Source organism: Lactuca saligna, chromosome 7 (genome assembly GCF_052625555.1).
Source record: "Lactuca saligna cultivar CGN05327 chromosome 7, ASM5262555v1, whole genome shotgun sequence".
Classification (NCBI taxonomy): domain Eukaryota; kingdom Viridiplantae; phylum Streptophyta; class Magnoliopsida; order Asterales; family Asteraceae; genus Lactuca; species Lactuca saligna.
This window is the reverse complement of record NC_136423.1, coordinates 24,526,684-24,544,313: the sequence shown is the minus strand read 5'-3', so window position 1 is coordinate 24,544,313 and position 17,630 is coordinate 24,526,684. Positions and strand designations below refer to the sequence as shown.

At 33.6% G+C, this 17,630-nt stretch overlaps 2 protein-coding genes and 1 long non-coding RNA gene across 3 annotated transcripts; all 3 read right to left on the bottom strand.

Moving 5' to 3' along the window:
• Window positions 1–4,915: 4,915 nt before the first annotated feature.
• Window positions 4,916–6,756, bottom strand: LOC145006746 (General transcription factor 2-related zinc finger protein). Its single transcript, XM_078965801.1, has 7 exons — window positions 6,732–6,756; window positions 6,564–6,648; window positions 6,290–6,456; window positions 5,807–6,101; window positions 5,398–5,734; window positions 5,056–5,304; window positions 4,916–4,969 (listed from the first exon to the last, which is right to left on the bottom strand). Exons 1-7 carry the CDS (start codon window positions 6,754–6,756, stop codon window positions 4,916–4,918), a joined length of 1,212 nt encoding a protein of 403 aa, XP_078821927.1.
• A 1,107-nt stretch (window positions 6,757–7,863) lies between these two features.
• LOC145005496 (uncharacterized) lies at window positions 7,864–11,272 on the bottom strand. The gene is made up of 3 exons (XR_013662585.1): window positions 11,062–11,272; window positions 10,882–10,922; window positions 7,864–9,872 (listed from the first exon to the last, which is right to left on the bottom strand). It is a non-coding gene; the product is annotated as an uncharacterized LOC145005496 (long non-coding RNA).
• Window positions 11,273–15,130: 3,858 nt separating this feature from the next.
• On the bottom strand, window positions 15,131–17,351 carry LOC145006022 (F-box protein At5g03100-like). The gene is made up of 2 exons (XM_078965115.1): window positions 15,783–17,351; window positions 15,131–15,349 (listed from the first exon to the last, which is right to left on the bottom strand). The coding sequence occupies exons 1-2, from the start codon at window positions 16,773–16,775 to the stop codon at window positions 15,242–15,244; spliced, it is 1,101 nt and encodes a 366-aa protein (XP_078821241.1). The 5' UTR covers window positions 16,776–17,351; the 3' UTR covers window positions 15,131–15,241.
• Between the last annotated feature and the right edge of the window lie 279 nt (window positions 17,352–17,630).

Genomic DNA, 17,630 nt, shown 5'->3' with positions numbered 1-17,630 from the left:
TTCTCATAACCACGTGTGGCCTCCCTAAATAACAAAACAAACTCATGAGTAATGGTCTCATGAGCCTCGTACAACCCCATTCTTCGTGAAAACTCCACCAAACTGCATTCCCGAAATTCCCCTCCTAAACAAAAAACCAAAGCTTGCGGGAAAGTAGGATCTTGGACATTCTCATGCAATGTCACAGTTGAAACGAATTCCACGCATAGCTCCTTATAAACCCGCTCTTCAACCCGGAAAAGATTGAGCCATCCCGAGCAAGTGAATGAAAAACCATTCCCAATAAAAATTTTAGTAAGGAACGTGGACAGCCTATCCATAAGCCTGATTTTCCTCAAACGTGCCCACTGAATAGTGGGGGCAATAGCAAACTCCCGATTGTAAAGCCATCCCAACCGATTGTTCCATCGTGTCAACACTTCTCGGGGCGTAGTTGTTGGAAAGTTGTTAAAATGGGTGTAAACCCGCTACTCCAGTTGGAACCTCTCTTCCAGGACCCATTTATGCAAAAACAAACAACAAACATAGCCAAAAGAAACAACCCAACAAATTAGAAATTAACAGAACTGAAGTTGTCCAGTCTCAGTATTCACGTCGTGAATCCTTTAAGATGCACATCGTGAATCCTTTAAGATGCACGTCGTGAGTTCGTAACGCAACAGTCAGAATCGCTAAGATCAGGACGCAAAGGTATTTATAATATCTTCCAATTTACCGTTTACGTCGTGAGAATTTAAGTCTCACGTCGTGAACTCGAGATAATCGTGATCGGCAAGGATTCCTTCACCCAGATGTTTATCTTCTAGAATTTCGTACTCACGATGTGACATCCCACTTCCTCACGCTGTGAACTCGATTTGCTGACTTTTCATTCTTCTTTTCTTCAAGCCCCCCATAGTTCCAGGTATTGTCACTTCTGGTCCCTTTCTTCGAAAATACTTCTATTTGGCTGCACATAACAATTTATACTTATAAGTACCATAATTCTATGCAAATAACCATATTATTTATTAAAATGTAGATCAATATTGCCTAAAAATGTGTATAAATATGGTAATATCAGTTCCAGCGGGAGCTCTTCTGCTAACTGTCATCAAACGGGAGTATCCAAGAATGTGAATTGCAGCATGAAAAAGTGTTGTTCACGATGGTTTTCGTCAGGAGTGGTGATGCTTAACTTAGGTGGGTGTGTGTACCTATCTATGTTGAGCCATGGAGTATTCGATAGTGATCTTAGTGGGGGTAATGACTCAAGGAGGAGACTATGGGGTGATAAGAGGGTGAGTGGATCAGAGTGGGAGTAATCACTTGGGATTATTAGGGGAAAACCATAGAGTGAACCCATGGCGATTCAGTGAGAGAGAGTGTTGTGATACTGCAGGGAGCTGTAGTATTCACCGGTCAACGAGAGAGTGTTGTGATACTACGGGGAGCCGTAGTATTCATGAGTCAGTGCGAGAGTGTCGTAGGCCTACAGGGAGTCATAGCCTTCACGGGTTAGTGAGGGGGAATGTTATGATACTACAGGGAGCCGTAGTATTCGCTAGTCATAGCATGACGCAGAAGAGTTTTTTTTGGCTTGGGTAGCCTTATTCTTTAAGTTTCGGGAACCTATTGGTCGGACAATGGGTAAGACTAGGGTCTTCGTATTTGTTGGGAATCGTTATATTTTGAATTAAGTTGTAGTTATCGTAATAGAAAGGAATTGGAGTAGTGATACACGCGTAGGTTGCAGGTCATGGGTCATGAGTTGAGTGCTTCGTTGGGATGAGTGGTTCCACTTTTGTGTCGGACCAGACTCTCGAGTTTGAGTTTGGATCTAGTGGTGTATTGAGAAGTCGATACGAGATTCCCGACTTAGAGGTGGATTCCATTTGAGGGGTATTGTGTGTCATTTGATGTCTTAGTCCTGTGTGGGTCAGTTCGATGGTATGTAATGACTGCGAGACGTATGGGGCTAATGTACAATAGACGACAGAGGTTGAGGGTGAAATGATTTCAGTTGGGGTTGTGGTATTCTCTTGGGGTAAAGGAAACTCCGTGACTTGTGTGTCACACTGGGCCGAGGTAGTAAGTGTAAGAAGGGAGTTAGTGAGATGTTTTCAGGTATGCAATGGGTAACCTTTGGAGCTTCAACTGTGGGGTCAGGGTTTGACCTGGTGCTCGGTGTTGAAAGGAATATTTGAGAAGGGAGCTGGGGCTTATGAATGTTAGATGTCAGCGGAAACTTCTGAGCAAGCGCGACCATTTTCTTGTGTCCGAGGACAAGGTGTTGAGAGTGCACTGTTCAGATGGGTTTTGATTGCAGTTGGTGAGTTCCCTGGTGTGATGTGATCCATTCATTCCTTGGAGTAGGATTTGGATTGTTTATTATATCTAGTATAAGTGATCGGTAGCCAATTTTCGGGCATTGACTTGTTTTATCAGCCGCAACGAAAGAATCAAAGGGGCAGTGAGTTATTGGGGTCTGTTATTCGAGGAACGAATAACATGGTGATATCTTGAGAGGGCGGTATGACAGTGAGACAGGCCACTAGGGTTTCCAGATTCTGAAGAGTCAGAAGGGGGATTATGATGGCAGAGGGATATGACCTTTTCTGGGTTTGGAAGTTCCTTTGCAGATTCAGGTGTCCAGGGAGAAAGATAGTTGTGTTATATGAGATCCTTTCGAGGGTGCTTCTCGGGTTATTGGGTTCATTCTATGTGTTGTTGAGAAGCGATTTCGAGGGCAAAATCTAATTCAAGTGGGGGAGAATTATAACATGCAGACTTTTAAGTGCATTAAGGTGTTTAACTTGAGATTTGTAGAGTGACTCGGCGAGTTATGAGTCTAACTCGTCGAGTAGAGTCGAGTTTGTCGTGTTACATTAATGAAAGGACTCGATGAGTCAGAGAGTCGACTCGCCGAGTAGGTACTAGGCAAAGAAACCCTAATTTCTCGGGGTTGGGTCCTATTTAAGGACCTTAAGCCGCTTCATCATCCTCCTTACATCTACAGAGAAACCCTAATTGCTTAGAGGGAGCTAAAAGAAAGAAGAGACATAACTTTTGGGCATGTTGTGACCTTTTGGAAGAAGAAGGGGAGAGCATCAAAGCTTGGATCAAGAGGAGGCTTTTGGATCCAGAGATCTGGACTATAAGTGGCCTTGTGAATCCATAGACTCGAGCTTTATTGAGCTGGAGGCAAGATCTTGTGCATTTAGCCCTTGTTGGTGCATATATTGACATTATGAGCCTTATATGCCATGTATGAATGTAAAGCTTGCAGCTTTACGTGTTATTCGAGCCTTAGGAGGATAGATCTGGAGTGTGGGGTTGTAGATGTGCTTAGAATCATCTGAATGAGGATTAAGTTTGAACGGACTTACTGAGTAAATGAGCCGACTCGACGATTCGGTGAGGGTTTTTCCCGATGAGCTTGATCATGCGATAACTCAACGAGCCGATCTGGACCTTCACAAGACTTCTGAATATACGAGTGGACTCGACGAGTCACATGGGTGCACTCGGTGAGTCGGGTCAAACATGGACTGTTGACTTCATTTTGACTTCTATTGACTTTAGGGTTGGGTCAATCATGTGTAATGGAGACTATGAAGGGGTAAAATGGTCTTTTATCTACTTCAAGAATTAGAGAGAAAAAGAATAGCCTTCGGTTATTAGGGTCATGAAAAGAGTATTAATTAGAGATATTCATCCTTTGTGTTAGGTGGAGGCTAGATCTAGAATCGAGTACGAGGTGTAATTGCTTGCTTGTTTCAAGGTGATTCTTCTCACTATACTTATCATCTGTGGTCTCTTTGTGGGAATGAGATGTCTTATGTGCTTATCTGTATATCGTGATATTCTGCATTATGTCTTTGTGATTTATGCTAAGTATTATTATTATGATCTTCCTAAGTTAGGACCGGAGAGTCCACCCGAGTTATGGGACCGAAGGGTCCCATAACTCGGAGTGTGGGGTTGTAGATCTGCTTAGAATCATCTGAATGAGGATTGAGTTTGAATGGACTTACCAAGTCGACTCGACGAGTCGGTGAGGGTTTTTCCCGATGAGCTTGATCATGCGATAACTCAACGAGTCGATCTAGACCTTCACAAGACTTCTGAATATACGAGTGGACTCGACGAGTCACATGGGTGCACTTAGTGAGTCGGGTCAAACATGGACTGTTGACTTGATTTTGACTTTTATTGACTTTAGGGTTAGGTCAATCATGTGTAATGGAGACTATGTAGGGGTAAAATGGTCTTTTATCTACTTCAAGAATTAGAGAGAAAAAGAATAACCTTCGGTTATTAGGGTCATGAAAAGAGTATTAATTAGAGATATTCATCCTTTGTGTTAGGTGGAGGCTAGATCTAGAATCGAGTACGAGGTGTAATTGCTTGCTTGTTTCAAGGTAAGTCTTCTCACTATACTTATCATCTGTGGTATCTTTGTGGGAACGAGATGTCTTATGTGCTTATCTGTATATCGTGATATTCTGCATTATGTCTTTGTGATTTATGTTGAGTATTATTATTATGAGCTTCCTGAGTTATGATCGGAGGGTCTTATCTACAGGGCCGGCTCAACCAGTTTAAGGGCCCTAAGCGGACAAAAATTTGGGGCCCTTTGACATTACTATAGTTAATGTTATAAACCCTCCTCCTTTATCCGGGCTTAGGACCGACACTAATAAACTAAAAAGTTTACAAATGACAAAGTTAATTTTTTTTTATGTATAAGTTTTTTGTGAATATATTTTATGACATAAAGTTCATTTTTCTAGCCTTTTTAGATGCAAATTCTTTAATAAAATTTTCATAATCAATTTCTTTTGCTAAATGTTTTTCAATTGACAAAATAGCTAATCCATTTAATCTTTCCTGTGACGTTGTAGATCTTAAATAATTTTTCAACAGTTTTAATTTAGAAAAACTTCTTTCTGTAGAGGCAACAGTTACAGGAATAGTTAACATAATCCTATAGGCAACATATGCATTTGGAAAAGAACTAAATTTTTTAATGTAATTAAGTATATTAATAATTGTATCACGTTCTAAATGTACAATATGTCTTAAAAGTTTTAGTTCATTAAATAAATCTAAACCATCAATATCTAAGCTATCATCATGTTTTAAAGATTTTTCAAGATTTAAACAATGTTCTTTTAAAGTATTTTCATCAAATGATTTTAATTTTTCTATACTAAATAGAAAACCAAAAATATTTTTGAAATCGTTAAATTGCTCAAATCTACTTTTAAGTGAAGTAATGGCTTTATCTACTACATATAAAAAGTAATCGGTTTTAAATAACTGAACATGAGTTTTAATAGTTTCATTAGCAACATTTTCATCATATCGTCTATTTCTTTGAATGATACGTTTTTCACGAAATTCAGGTTTTACGTTCATTTCTAAAGCCAATTCTTTTGCATAATCTAAAGCCTTTTCAAATCCGTTTTCTCTATATTCTTCAAAGAAACACAAAAGTCCATTTAGTTGATCTATAGCATCATCGATACACATATCATTTGATTGCAAGCTTTTACTAATAGTGTTAATAGCAAACAAAGCATCATACCAAATAATCATTCCTAATAAAAATTCGTAGTTTTCAAGTTCATATGTAGCTACACATTTAGCTTCACTTTTAATTTTTGGATCTCCACAATTTTTAGATAATTGTAAAAGTGCTTTTCTTAATTGTGGTGCTTGAAATCTAATTGCTTTTACACTTTCTACCCTACTTTCCCAACGAGTTTGCGATAATGATTTAAGTGTAAGGTTTGATATATTATCTTGTAATATTTTCCACCTTTGAGTTGATGAAGCAAATATCGAATATATACGTTGTATAACTCTAAAAAATTCACTAGCTTTATCACACGAATTAGCCATATCACAAATTACTAAATTTAAAGTATGGCAACCACACGGAGTGTAGAATGCTCTAGGGTTAATATCTAATAATCGTTTTTGTACACCTTGATGTTTTCCTTTCATATTTGATCCATTGTCATAAGCTTGACCCCTAACATCATTTATATCTAGTCCTGTATTTTTAATTTCATCTACTATTGCATCATATAAGCCTTTACCGGTTGTATTATCTGCAATTAAAAATCCTAGAAAGTACTCGTTAACTTCAATTGGAGTTGTTGAAAGATCTAAACATCGTAAGATAATTGATATTTGTTCCTTATGACTTGTATCGGGAGTACAATCAAGTATTATTGAAAAATATTTAGCCTCTTTTACCTTTTTAATTATTTTACTTTTAACTTTTCTCCTAATAAACTAATAAGTTCATTAATTCTCCTAATATGTTCTTGCATATGAAGATCAAATTCCGCAATCATTTCAATTATAGTTAAAAAATTACCATTATTTTCTTCATAAATCTTTTCATTTGTTCCACGAAATGCTAAATTATTTTTTCCTAATGTTTTTACTATAGCAATGATTCTTATTAATACATTTTCCAATGTTCTTTTTCTTTATTTATTTGTTCTTGGATTTGCTTGTCAATTGTTTCATTATTTGCTAATCTAGTTTCTAAGTCAATCCATGACCTCATATTAAGAATGTGTCCGTTACTTGCTTCGTGTCTTTTTAATATACTAGAAATATTGTTCCAATCATTATTACCTTTATGTGCTAATGAACATGTAGATGTATTCACATTAAATAATTTACAACAAAAACAAAAAACTCTATCTACATCTATGGAATAAACCAACCATGTCCGTTCATATTTTTCTCCATTTGGTATTTTTTGCATGTAAAGAGATGTTCTAAAACTTCTTAAATGTTGATCTTTTGGAAATTTAAAATCATAAATCTTAATAGGACCTTTTTCTATGATTAAATCTCTTAAATTAGTACTAATATTATTCCATCTACTTGGATCATATATGTTTAAAAGCGTGTTATCATTTTCCCTATTAGTTTGTTCGTTATTAATTTCAATATTATTTTGTTCGTTATCATTTTCACTATTAGTTTGTTCGTTATCATTTTCACTATTAGTTTGTTCGTTACCAATTTTAATATTAGTTTGTTTGTTATCATTTTCATTATTAGTTTGTTCATTATCATTTTCACTATTAGTTTGTTCGTTATCAATTTCAATATTAGTTTTTTCATTATCATTATCAATATTAGTTGGTTCATTATCATTTTCAATATTAGTTGGTTCATTATCAACATTAGTTTGTTGTTGTTCATTATCAACATTTTTGTTTGTAGTTAAATATTTTAAAAACAATCCTTTTTGTTTATCTATAAAAGCTTCTTCTTATATTTTTCGTTTCCTTTTTGAGGCACAGGATTCGTATTTTCACTTTGACATGATTATTAATTATTTAATTAATAATAACTATAACTACAGAAGATATATATTAGAATTATATCGTCCCTGAGATAGTGAAAAGCTTAAAAACGATGGAATCTTCCAATCTGGAATAAGTTATTGGACGTTCATTCCTGCATAGATCCACAGTTAATGTTGAATAGAATATATAGGAAAACGTGGAGGTTAAATAGTCTTTTATAGATTTTTATATTGTTGACGTGTTTTTCTTTTTCTAAAACATTTTTCAAACGCATGAAATTGGAAGTTGTTTTGAAATAATGCAAATGAAAGATAAATATAAAAAATTAAAATTACAAACAATTGCAATGTAATTTGGAATGATTAGGACACCTCTTGCTTGAAACAATATAAATGAACGATAAATATATTAAAAAAAATTACTAACAATTTCACTGTGATTTGGAATGATTGGGACCACTTCTTGTGATTGGGACCACTTCTTCCGGTTTACTCCATGCATTTTTACTTTTATGTTATTTTATTTACCAAACCCATTATCAAAACACAATAAACTTTTTAGACTTGGCCACTTGGGCTTTGATGTGTAATGTGTTGAAATTCTCAATAATTTAAACAATTGAAATCAAGATTACTTAATACAAAAATCATGATTGAAACTTGAAAGCATATGGAAAGCTCAAGAAGTCAAGATATTCCAACACAAATATTATAAAGTAAATCATAAGATTTTAAAAGTATATAATAGTTGCTGTTACTCAATGCTCACAATCGGTTAAACCTAATTAAGGCTATTATTCTATATTTCTATTAACCACAATTAGTTAATCACAGATGATAGAAAAATCTAAACTAAAAAGTGAATATACAATCATACAAACTACAAAGCATATTATGGACTTACCCTTTTGAATCATTCAATTACAATAGAATAGCATTAGCACTTTAGCAGCAACAGCATATCATCAAATTAGGATTAGGAGAAACCAAGAACGAAGAAGGAAGAAATAATTGAACTCAACAGCAGCAGCGATTCAGCGAGACTATTCAATAGAAGAGTAGACTAGAAGAAACGATTGGAGAAGGGCCTGTATTCGAGAACGGGAATGGAAAAAAGAACGAACGTTTATGCCGTATCTTCGCTTGATTGAAGAATCGATCAATAATTACTCAATTACGCCTAATTTTTTGGAAAGTATTATGCTTGTATCAAAAATAAATGGGGCCCCTTACAATTTGGGGCCCTAAGCCCCATCTTTACTAACAAAACAATAAGGCCGGCTGAGATGTGTGTGGTATTTTGGGGAACTCATTAATTAAGCATCGTGCTTACCGTGTTATGTGTTAAGTGTTTCAGGTTTTTCTCATGATCACGGGAAGGCACCGGCTTGATTGTACACATCAGCAAAAGAGTTATGTTTTGGGGATCCTGGATTATTTTAATCAATCAATTATAGAGTTGCGATTTTACATTAAATAAATGAGATTTTGTTAAATGTGTATTGAGACAAATGTGGTTTTAAATGGAAAATTTTGGTTTGAAAATTTACGGTGTTACACTTGTGGAATGATTCCTAAAAAGCAAACTGTATATGAAAGAATAAACTTAAGATTGGATAAGCCAAAGAAAGATTGAATGTATGAATGAATAGATGGTTTAAGAGCAGACCTTGATTGATATAGCAAAATAGCCTCCAGATTTCAAGAAATAAGGCGAATTGCCTCGTAAAAGATGTACTAATACAGAGGGTGTAAGTTTATATAGCAGTCAATTGCAAGGTAAAGTAACAGTACTGACATGCCTTTCAGTGTTCCAAAATAACTTGGTAGATATTCAATAAATTGTTTGTATGAGATGTCCTTGTGAAAGAGGTCAAACAAAAAATTATGGCTCAAATTCTTGCAAGGGAAAAACTACAATTATGTGATTATAAGTAATGGTAAAATTGGGGGGCGAGGGGTGCATTTTTCATGTAGGTTGTCAAGTTTATTGTAAGTTAAGTGAAGAAGTAAATTCATCATATGGTCTCAACATTATTGATGTAATAAATTTGTTCTAACCATTTTATAAAGTCAAATTTTGATCCCAAAATAGAGTTAAACATTAAATATTTTAAGAACTATAAAATGGATTAGTGGATTACCTCCATCTGAATGCCTTTGCATCTCCAAGATAACAATTTAAAAGCATGTATCATTTTATCTTGCACCAGATTTTACCCGAGATATTATTCAATCGGCTAAAAGTGCAACTGCATCTGGTCCAGACCTTGTAAAATCTTCCACTTCAACATAAGCTTATAAAATTAACCAAATCATTTAAGGGTAAAATGGTCATTTACGGTTTATTCAGTCCAGATAAGAGAGATACTTATGTATACAACAGTTTATCCCACACAAGACTTACTAGAAAGAAAAAGAAAAAGAAAAGAAAATTTAAGAGCAGCATGCTAAAATCACAAAATACCTGATTTCCATGTGCTGAAATCAATTGCATTTTGATTTATGCTAGATTATAATATGAATTCCATGTAGTTTATAGGAACCCCTGATACAAAGTAAAGAATAGAAAAAAGTGATTTTTTATGGATTCATAACAGTTTATTAGTAAATATTATTTACATCTTTCAGACGTTTAGCAAAATCCATTGGACAGGACAAACACATGGTTTCCAATTTTGTCCAGTCACGGAGAGCCAACATATAAGCATGGTCAAGAACATGAAGAAAGAGAAATAAAAACAATGTATCAGAATTACAAAAAGCAGCAATCCTACTTTAGTTTTTTCAATTACAACATTATACTTTATGTTTATTCTTAGTAAAGACGTAGATTTTTCATAATAAAATGAAAAAAGGTAGTTGTAACTCATAAAATTGTGACTTTTTCAAAGTACAATGCTATAAATGAAGTTAAAAATTCCCATTTCTCCATAACCTGAACAAATGTGTCAAAATTGTGACTTTTTCATAATACACTGCTTTAGATGAACTTATCAATCGTCATTTTTCTAGAACTTAAACCAAAATCTTCAAAATCTTGTCGATTCTCACCTTTTGATACTGTTAAAATGTTAAAAATTCCAAACATTCCTGTTACCAAACATCAACAAAAAAGCACAATCTGATCTGATGAGTATTTATCGCTGAAAAGTGGAAAAAGTTTCCCTCCAAATTGATGTGGTATCACTCATCCTACTTCTTGGATAATTTGTCCTTATTTTCCAAGTGATTACCAAATACTCTTAAAAGGTGGACACATCTATAAGAAGGGATTTTCGGGAAAAAAAAACTCCAAAATTCTTTGAAATTCTGCAAAAATCAATATTTAACCTAAATATAAATTAGCATCCAATATCTCTAGGTAATGGAAATCACAATTGCAAAACAAATAATCAAATGGACATGAATCCTAATCGGGAGAACACAACTTTAAAATTAGACCATAACTTTTGTACAAAGGGGAAATCAATATTTTCATCAAAGATGTTAAAGAGGCTTATGAAGCATTATTCAAAAAATCAAGTAAACCGAGCGAAGGAAATTTGCTTACATACCACATATATCGACACAATTTGAACCGACACATCTCTATCATCTGATTCCTTGGAAAATCACAAACGTGTATATCGAGAATGAGAAAAACAAAAATCAAAGTGAAATTATTTTATGCCGATATAACTACACCTTTTCTTAAGGTAGTTGAAAATAAAAGAAGGAAGAAATGCGAAACCCACCTAGATCAGTTGGAGTGTTGACGAACACATCATGGGGACAAAACATGTATCCCTTGTGATTTCATACAATAACCCTTAAGAATTTCATTGCTTAGAAAGTCGAAATCATCACCGTCAAAGTATGGATATTTAAATTCAAATTTTATTCACACTATTTTTTTACGAAATGACCCCAAATTCGATGTTTTCCCTATGATAAATTGATAACCATGTATTTGGCGGCGTGGCCAGTAGGTTTGTTCAAAACCGGATATCTGATTTTTTGGATATCCGAAAATTTCAGATAGTGAATACTGATATCCGAATCCTCATCAGAAATTTCGGATATTAGACAGGATATTCGAAAATGTTATTTTTCCTTCATTTTGGTTATTTAAAAGTCGTAAAAAAAAAAAAGAGTCTTTTCATCATACTAAGTAACACCCGAAGTGAAATACACTGATTTATTGTTTATGATAGGTAATTATGTTAGCAAACAGTGTTAAGAATCAAACATAAAATATATCATCGATATGTATCGATATGTTTGATACATTAAAAGCTAGACAAGGTAACATTACTTATTGCTTAAGAATATTCACAAATAAACAGTAGTTGCTAATATATTAAATTTAAAGCTAAAAATAAAAAAAACATAGACATGAAAAAGGAAATAAAATAGCAATATTATTAAATGAAGTATCAAGTTCATAAACAAAAGACAAACTAAATGATATATTGTTGGATGACAAATTGAAGTGGTGGTTATAATCCAAAAAGGTCACTAATTTTCGATGATAGTTATTAATTTACTCATACGTCATCCATTTTTATATAAAAACAAAGAAAATTATCTAATAAGATTCATAAAAATGTAAGTTTAGCCCATCGTTTGATCATTAACTAAAGAAATAAAAAACTATATATTTATCGGATATCTGAACTATTCGAAAATTTTCAAAATGGTTGTTCGTATCCGAATCCAAAAGATCAGATATCCGAATTTTTGGATATCCGGATTTTCGGATAATTTCGGATTTTCTCGGATCGGATTTTTGGATTCGGTTATTTTTGAACACCCCTAATGGCCGGTACGAAACTTAGATCACACTGTGAAATTCTTTTAATGACAAATATTTTGTCTTTTTCGTCGGTTTCGGCACGTGTGGTACAGGTAAATAGAACAAGAGAAAAATAATAAAGAATTAATCCTTTTTTTGTTGGTAAACAGAAATAGTAAGAGCATACGTTTTGCGTAACGAAAATGAAAAGTAATATTATTGCTGATTTGGTACATCATAACCTGGTCGTAACAAGATGAACACTACCCATTTCTAGTCTAGGAGGTGTTAAGGCACAACTCGTTGTAACAACCACAAGAAAAACCGAGAAATGTGATTGGCTTTTGCTTTCATCAACCAATCAAATTCTTTTTTTCTTCTTCTCTCTCTATTTCTTAACATGTTATAACATATGTACACCGTCCCCACTTATTGTCATAACATGTTGAAATGTGAGTTGACAATATAACACTATTGCCCATACAAAATACTCTAAGAATTAGAGAAAATTGGAGAAAATAAATTATTTTTCCATTAGAACAATTCCTTATTTTAGAAGCAAAATGGGAGAAAAGGAAAGTAGGGGGAGCATCGAGAATTCTATAGATATTTAAAATTATAAATTAAAAAAAAAAAAAAAAAATGATTTTTACCCTCCTTGGAACCCTACAAGTTGCACCCGGCGTATTATATAATGCAATTGGCCCAACTCTTCTTCTCGTTATTCCTACATACCATACTTCCAAACTAAGGTACGATTTTCAACTTTGCTATGTTTAAATTCGATTCTTCTTGTTTGAATTTGGTTCTTGCTGTTTGAAGTTCGGTTCTTGATGTTTGAAGTTCGATTTTGTCACCATAATATGTTTTATTCTATGTTTACATCATACACTTGAATTTGATTCTTGCTATGTTTGCATCATATTAAGGTACGATTTTCAATCTTGCTATGTTTGATTCTATGTTTACACCATACGCTTGAATTTGATTCTATGTTTACACCATACACTTGAGATCGATTTTCACACTGAACTTTTCCTACTTCTAATAGTTGAATTGACATTGCTTGGTGGGAGATTTTGAAAATTTGAGGGCATTTTTTGAAACGCTCTTATAATAGTGTCTTTATTTGGTTTTTTTATGTATGTAAACCTTGATGAGATCACAGGAATGGAATGGTAATGGTGGATCTGTTTTGAAATATAATTAATAATCACTTTTAAATGATTGTACTAACTAATAATTTGTAATTGCAGAACCAAAGGGCTTGTAGCCCAGCGGTATCCGGTGTTGCCCTCCCTACTTGAGGTTGAGGGTTCAAGTCCCGTCGTGGACATAGGTGGATTTAAGGTGTAGTTTAGGAGTAGGTTAGATTTGCTGTTTCAAAAAAAATTGCAGAAAGAAAGATAGTTAGGACTGGAGACATGGCAGGACAGAGCAAACACGTATGGAGTAGTGATGATGATGCAAATATCAATGTCATTATTGATGTATTATTGGAGTTGACTAATGAATTTATTGAGACAATAAGCAACATAAGAATGCAGGAAAGTAACGAAGAGTGTGATATGATCAATAAAGTTATGGAGGATATACAACTTTTGCCAAATATCAGTGTCAAGCAGCGGCTTAAGGCGATTGATGTATTCAGCAAAAATCAATTCAGTGCTCGATCATTTTCTAAGATGAATGAAACTGAAAAGATTTGTTATGTGAAAGTGATTGCAGATGGCTCAATAGCATAAGTGAGATACTTTAAGTTTTGTTTTTTTAGTTGTTACGAACATTGAATTTAATTTTTTTGCACCTTCATTTGTGGATATACATTTTAAATAATGAGTTTCATTTTTTATTTTTGTTTGGATCTATTTGTAAATTATTCTTCTATATTAGAACTATGTTTTTCAATACAGGATATGACAATTATGAAAAATAATAAACATAGAAAAAGCATAATTTCACGGAATTAGAACTATATCATATTGACATTTTTGAAAAAAAAAATTGTTGTTCGGAATCTATATCATATCGACATTATTGAAAAAAAAAATGTTGGTCGAAAAGTACTAAATATAGTAAAAGTCCAAAAAAAGAATAAAATAATTCACTTTCATTTGATTTCTTATGACAAATCATCATTCAATTTAATTGTATTTGATATATTCCTAATATAGTCTTAATGATTTAGTTTAAAAAATATAGAAAGATGACACTTGTTATAATTTTATTGGGTAGGAACATTTGTAGGCATAAAAAGTAGGAATCAATTTAATTTCTCGGTCACGATGGTATAATTGGTATAAAAAGTATGGGGGTGATTACCTCTCTATACATTAAAATGTAAAAAATGGTATTTTTGGTAGATTCAAAATAGTTGGTTGGCCATAACTAGCGGGATATAGAGGTGCACATTTACCAGTTTCGGTTTTTAAAGAAGCCGGTCTAGTTTATAACAGGTTTTCACTAGATTGGTTTTGGTTATAACCTGTTTGGTGTTTTTGAAGTGAAATTGAGTTTTAAAAAAATGTTTTATTTTATTTCGGTTAAAAAAACCGGTTTGTTTCGGTTATAGTAGAAAAAGTGGTTTCAGATATTTATTAAAACTTATTACTAACCGGCAGTTCTGTTTTAATCGGGTTTTTTTCGTCGGTTAAATAAATACCGGTTTGAATGTGTATTTCTAGCGAGATATATCCGCAATATATCATTGCACAAAAATACGCTTACAAAAACAAGAGCCATGAAATCCGAAGTCAACTGTAATTAAGTCCATGTTAGATAATTTTTCATAACCGCTTGTCTAGAAAACTATAAAACAAACATTAGAATTGCTATTCGAATTGCTTAAGAAAATGCCACAACTCATAAAGAATGGTGATTACAAACAAAAACGAAGCTTCTAAATTAACTACAACAAATGAATCGGAGTAACTAATAATGCATCGACTATATCAAGAAAGATCACAATTCATCAATACTTTAAAATAAGAAATCATCCAAAACCCAAAGGAGTAGAGGACTCAGTGGAACCAAGTAAACCTTACAAAAACAAAGAGAAAAAGAAAGATGAAAGTATTTCAGTATATCAAAAAGGCCTAAACATGAATTCAAAGCATCACTGATCTCCACTTTAAACTAAATCACTCTGAATCACTCTCACTCTCACTCTCACTCTCATTAGGAAAACCACCAGAAAACTTGATATTTGATGGAACAACGAAACCTTTAGCTTCCAAATGAGACAAAACCTACCAACAAAACAATACAAGTGAAAAGGACAGCAAAAATTAGAACCACGCATTGCATGTATGCGTTAATTATGAATATGGAAAACAAAATTATAGCTATGACATCTCGTAACAAGTTACAGAGAGAAACCCAAGAAGCAGAAACAAAGACATTATTAATGGTCCATAAGTGATTTTCTAATCTGAAAAATGACAAAAACACCTTAAAATAATGATTAACAAATAAGAATGCTCACATGGGTTTGTTTGGGGTTTCTTCTGCAATGTATATATATTTTGGATGTGCAATTTCATAGTGTTATATAACTAGGACTTGAAGCAGATAATCATTTGATCAAAATTCACATGTTATCAAGGGATAAACAATGAAGTACTACAAAAGATAATGATCAAAGATATAAACTGTAAAACGATTTTTTTTTTTTTTTTTTACCTTAGAACAGAAACTTCCAATTTTAAGCTCCTTGACATGGGAGAGATTTAGTATAAATCTTTTAAGCATCTCTTCACTACGTGTTCTTTTCCAATGCCACAAGTTTGTATAATCTAACTCGGCTTCAACTAAAGAAGACACATTTACCAAAAAAAGATTCAGCAACACCAGATCACCTTTGATTGCTAGTGATAAAACATCAGGAGCATTGATTTCAACAACATCATCAACACCTTCATAATCGCAGATAGGTTCACGGTATCCAGATAACACCAACTTCTTTAAGCTTTTTGAAGTAATATCAATCCGAAACTGACCCAAACCATAGCAACGATCTAATACCAAAGTTTCCAATACAGGACTCCCTGATAATATATTTTCAATCAAATCTTCATATAAATACCCCCAGGTTATATACAAACTCTGAAGATTTTTCCAACTAATCGCCACTAATGGATTTAATACGCAGCCTTCTGATGTCAGCTTAGTATTAGCCCCACATGGATACAATGCGCAGCCTTCTAATCTCAGTTTCGTAAAAGGTGGACTGATGAAGAAAGATTGATCTAAAAAAACTGTACCCCATGACTTTAAATTAAGCTCTTCAACGTTATATCTTATAGCATAACAAATCCAGTTGTTGATTTGGAATTTAAATTCACTGGTAGACAATACAAATTTTTTGAGCTTCAAGTGGCGACATTGAGTTAGGGTTTTGTCGACGAAGGAAACGAAAGTGGACCACGGAAAATTATGATCTGATTCTGTAAAGATGAGAGTATGTACCCAAGTCCAAAGATGCTTCCATCGCCTTGAGAGCGTGCCTGTTTTAATGGAATCTTTTGTCGAGGGTAAACGAGACAGGATTTCAACAAGCAAGCAATCTGGCAACGCACTAATTCGATCTTCTCCCCCCTCCTCCACGATTTCTTCAAACTTTATCCGTTTTGAGGAAATTACAGGTTGATTTTGATCTTCTTCCGCAATTTCCATGGCGCCAAAGCTCGCTGATTTCCTTTCCTCCAAGAAATCTTGCAACAAACCCCGAACTAGCCGTAAAGTATAGTATATACAAACTGCGAAATATTGCTTTCGCCTCTAATTACTTTAAAAACTTACAAAGCAGTCCCTATAAAAACAGAGAATTCTTTCTTTATTATTAGCCAAATGTTAGAAAAAAAACATTTAGGAAGATCAAACATAGATGAAGTTTTGTTAACAAATGGAGGCTGTGACACAAGATATCCTATAAGGTTTGTAACCTTTTTTTTTTTTTGAAAGGCAAAGAGAAAATGTATTAAAGAAAGCCAGCAGGGAGCTAGGCATAATAGTACATAAAGAAGATGAAACCAGGAAGAAACTTGAAAGTGAACTAAACTAGACAAATTTAATGATGACTAGAGATTTGTAATGGAAACCAAACTAATGTCTAAGCTAGAGAGCACCAAATGACAACAGCTATGTTTGAAGTAGCTTCAACCTTTGAAGAGGCAACACCAACATGCAGTGCTTCATACCATGAATCAAGAGCCACCAAATCATAATAGCTTTGTCAACAGTAAGCTTTGAGTTGCATAATACGCCTTTGGGAAAGCAAGATGTGTCCAGAGTCTAGCAAAATAAGGTTTGTAACCTAAATAAAATTGTTTTGATCAATCTTGACTTGTTTGACTTAAAGACAGATCTAATATGAAATATGACATTTATATGTTGAAAAAGAAGAGACATTATCAATTTGAAAGCTAATTATGGCACATTAACTTGTGATTCAAGGATTATTTTTTTACAAATGAGACACGTCAAACACTAAGAAAGAGTTTCTCAAATTAAAAAAAAAAAAAAAAAAAA

Coding starts and splice junctions, on each gene's coding strand:
- LOC145006746 (XM_078965801.1), bottom strand. CDS start 6,756: ATGGAGAAAAATATGAACGGACATG. Junction 6,649..6,731: donor GAAAAATATGAACGGACATG/GTTGGTTTATTC, acceptor CATGTTCATTAG/CACATAAAGGTAATAATGAT. Junction 5,735..5,806: donor TTTGCTTCATCAACTCAAAG/GTGGAAAATATT, acceptor TTGGGAAAGTAG/GGTAGAAAGTGTAAAAGCAA.
- LOC145006022 (XM_078965115.1), bottom strand. CDS start 16,775: ATGGAAATTGCGGAAGAAGATCAAAATCAACCTGTAATTTCCTCAAAA. Junction 15,350..15,782: donor TTGGAAGTTTCTGTTCTAAG/GTAAAAAAAAAA, acceptor TTTTGTTGGTAG/GTTTTGTCTCATTTGGAAGC.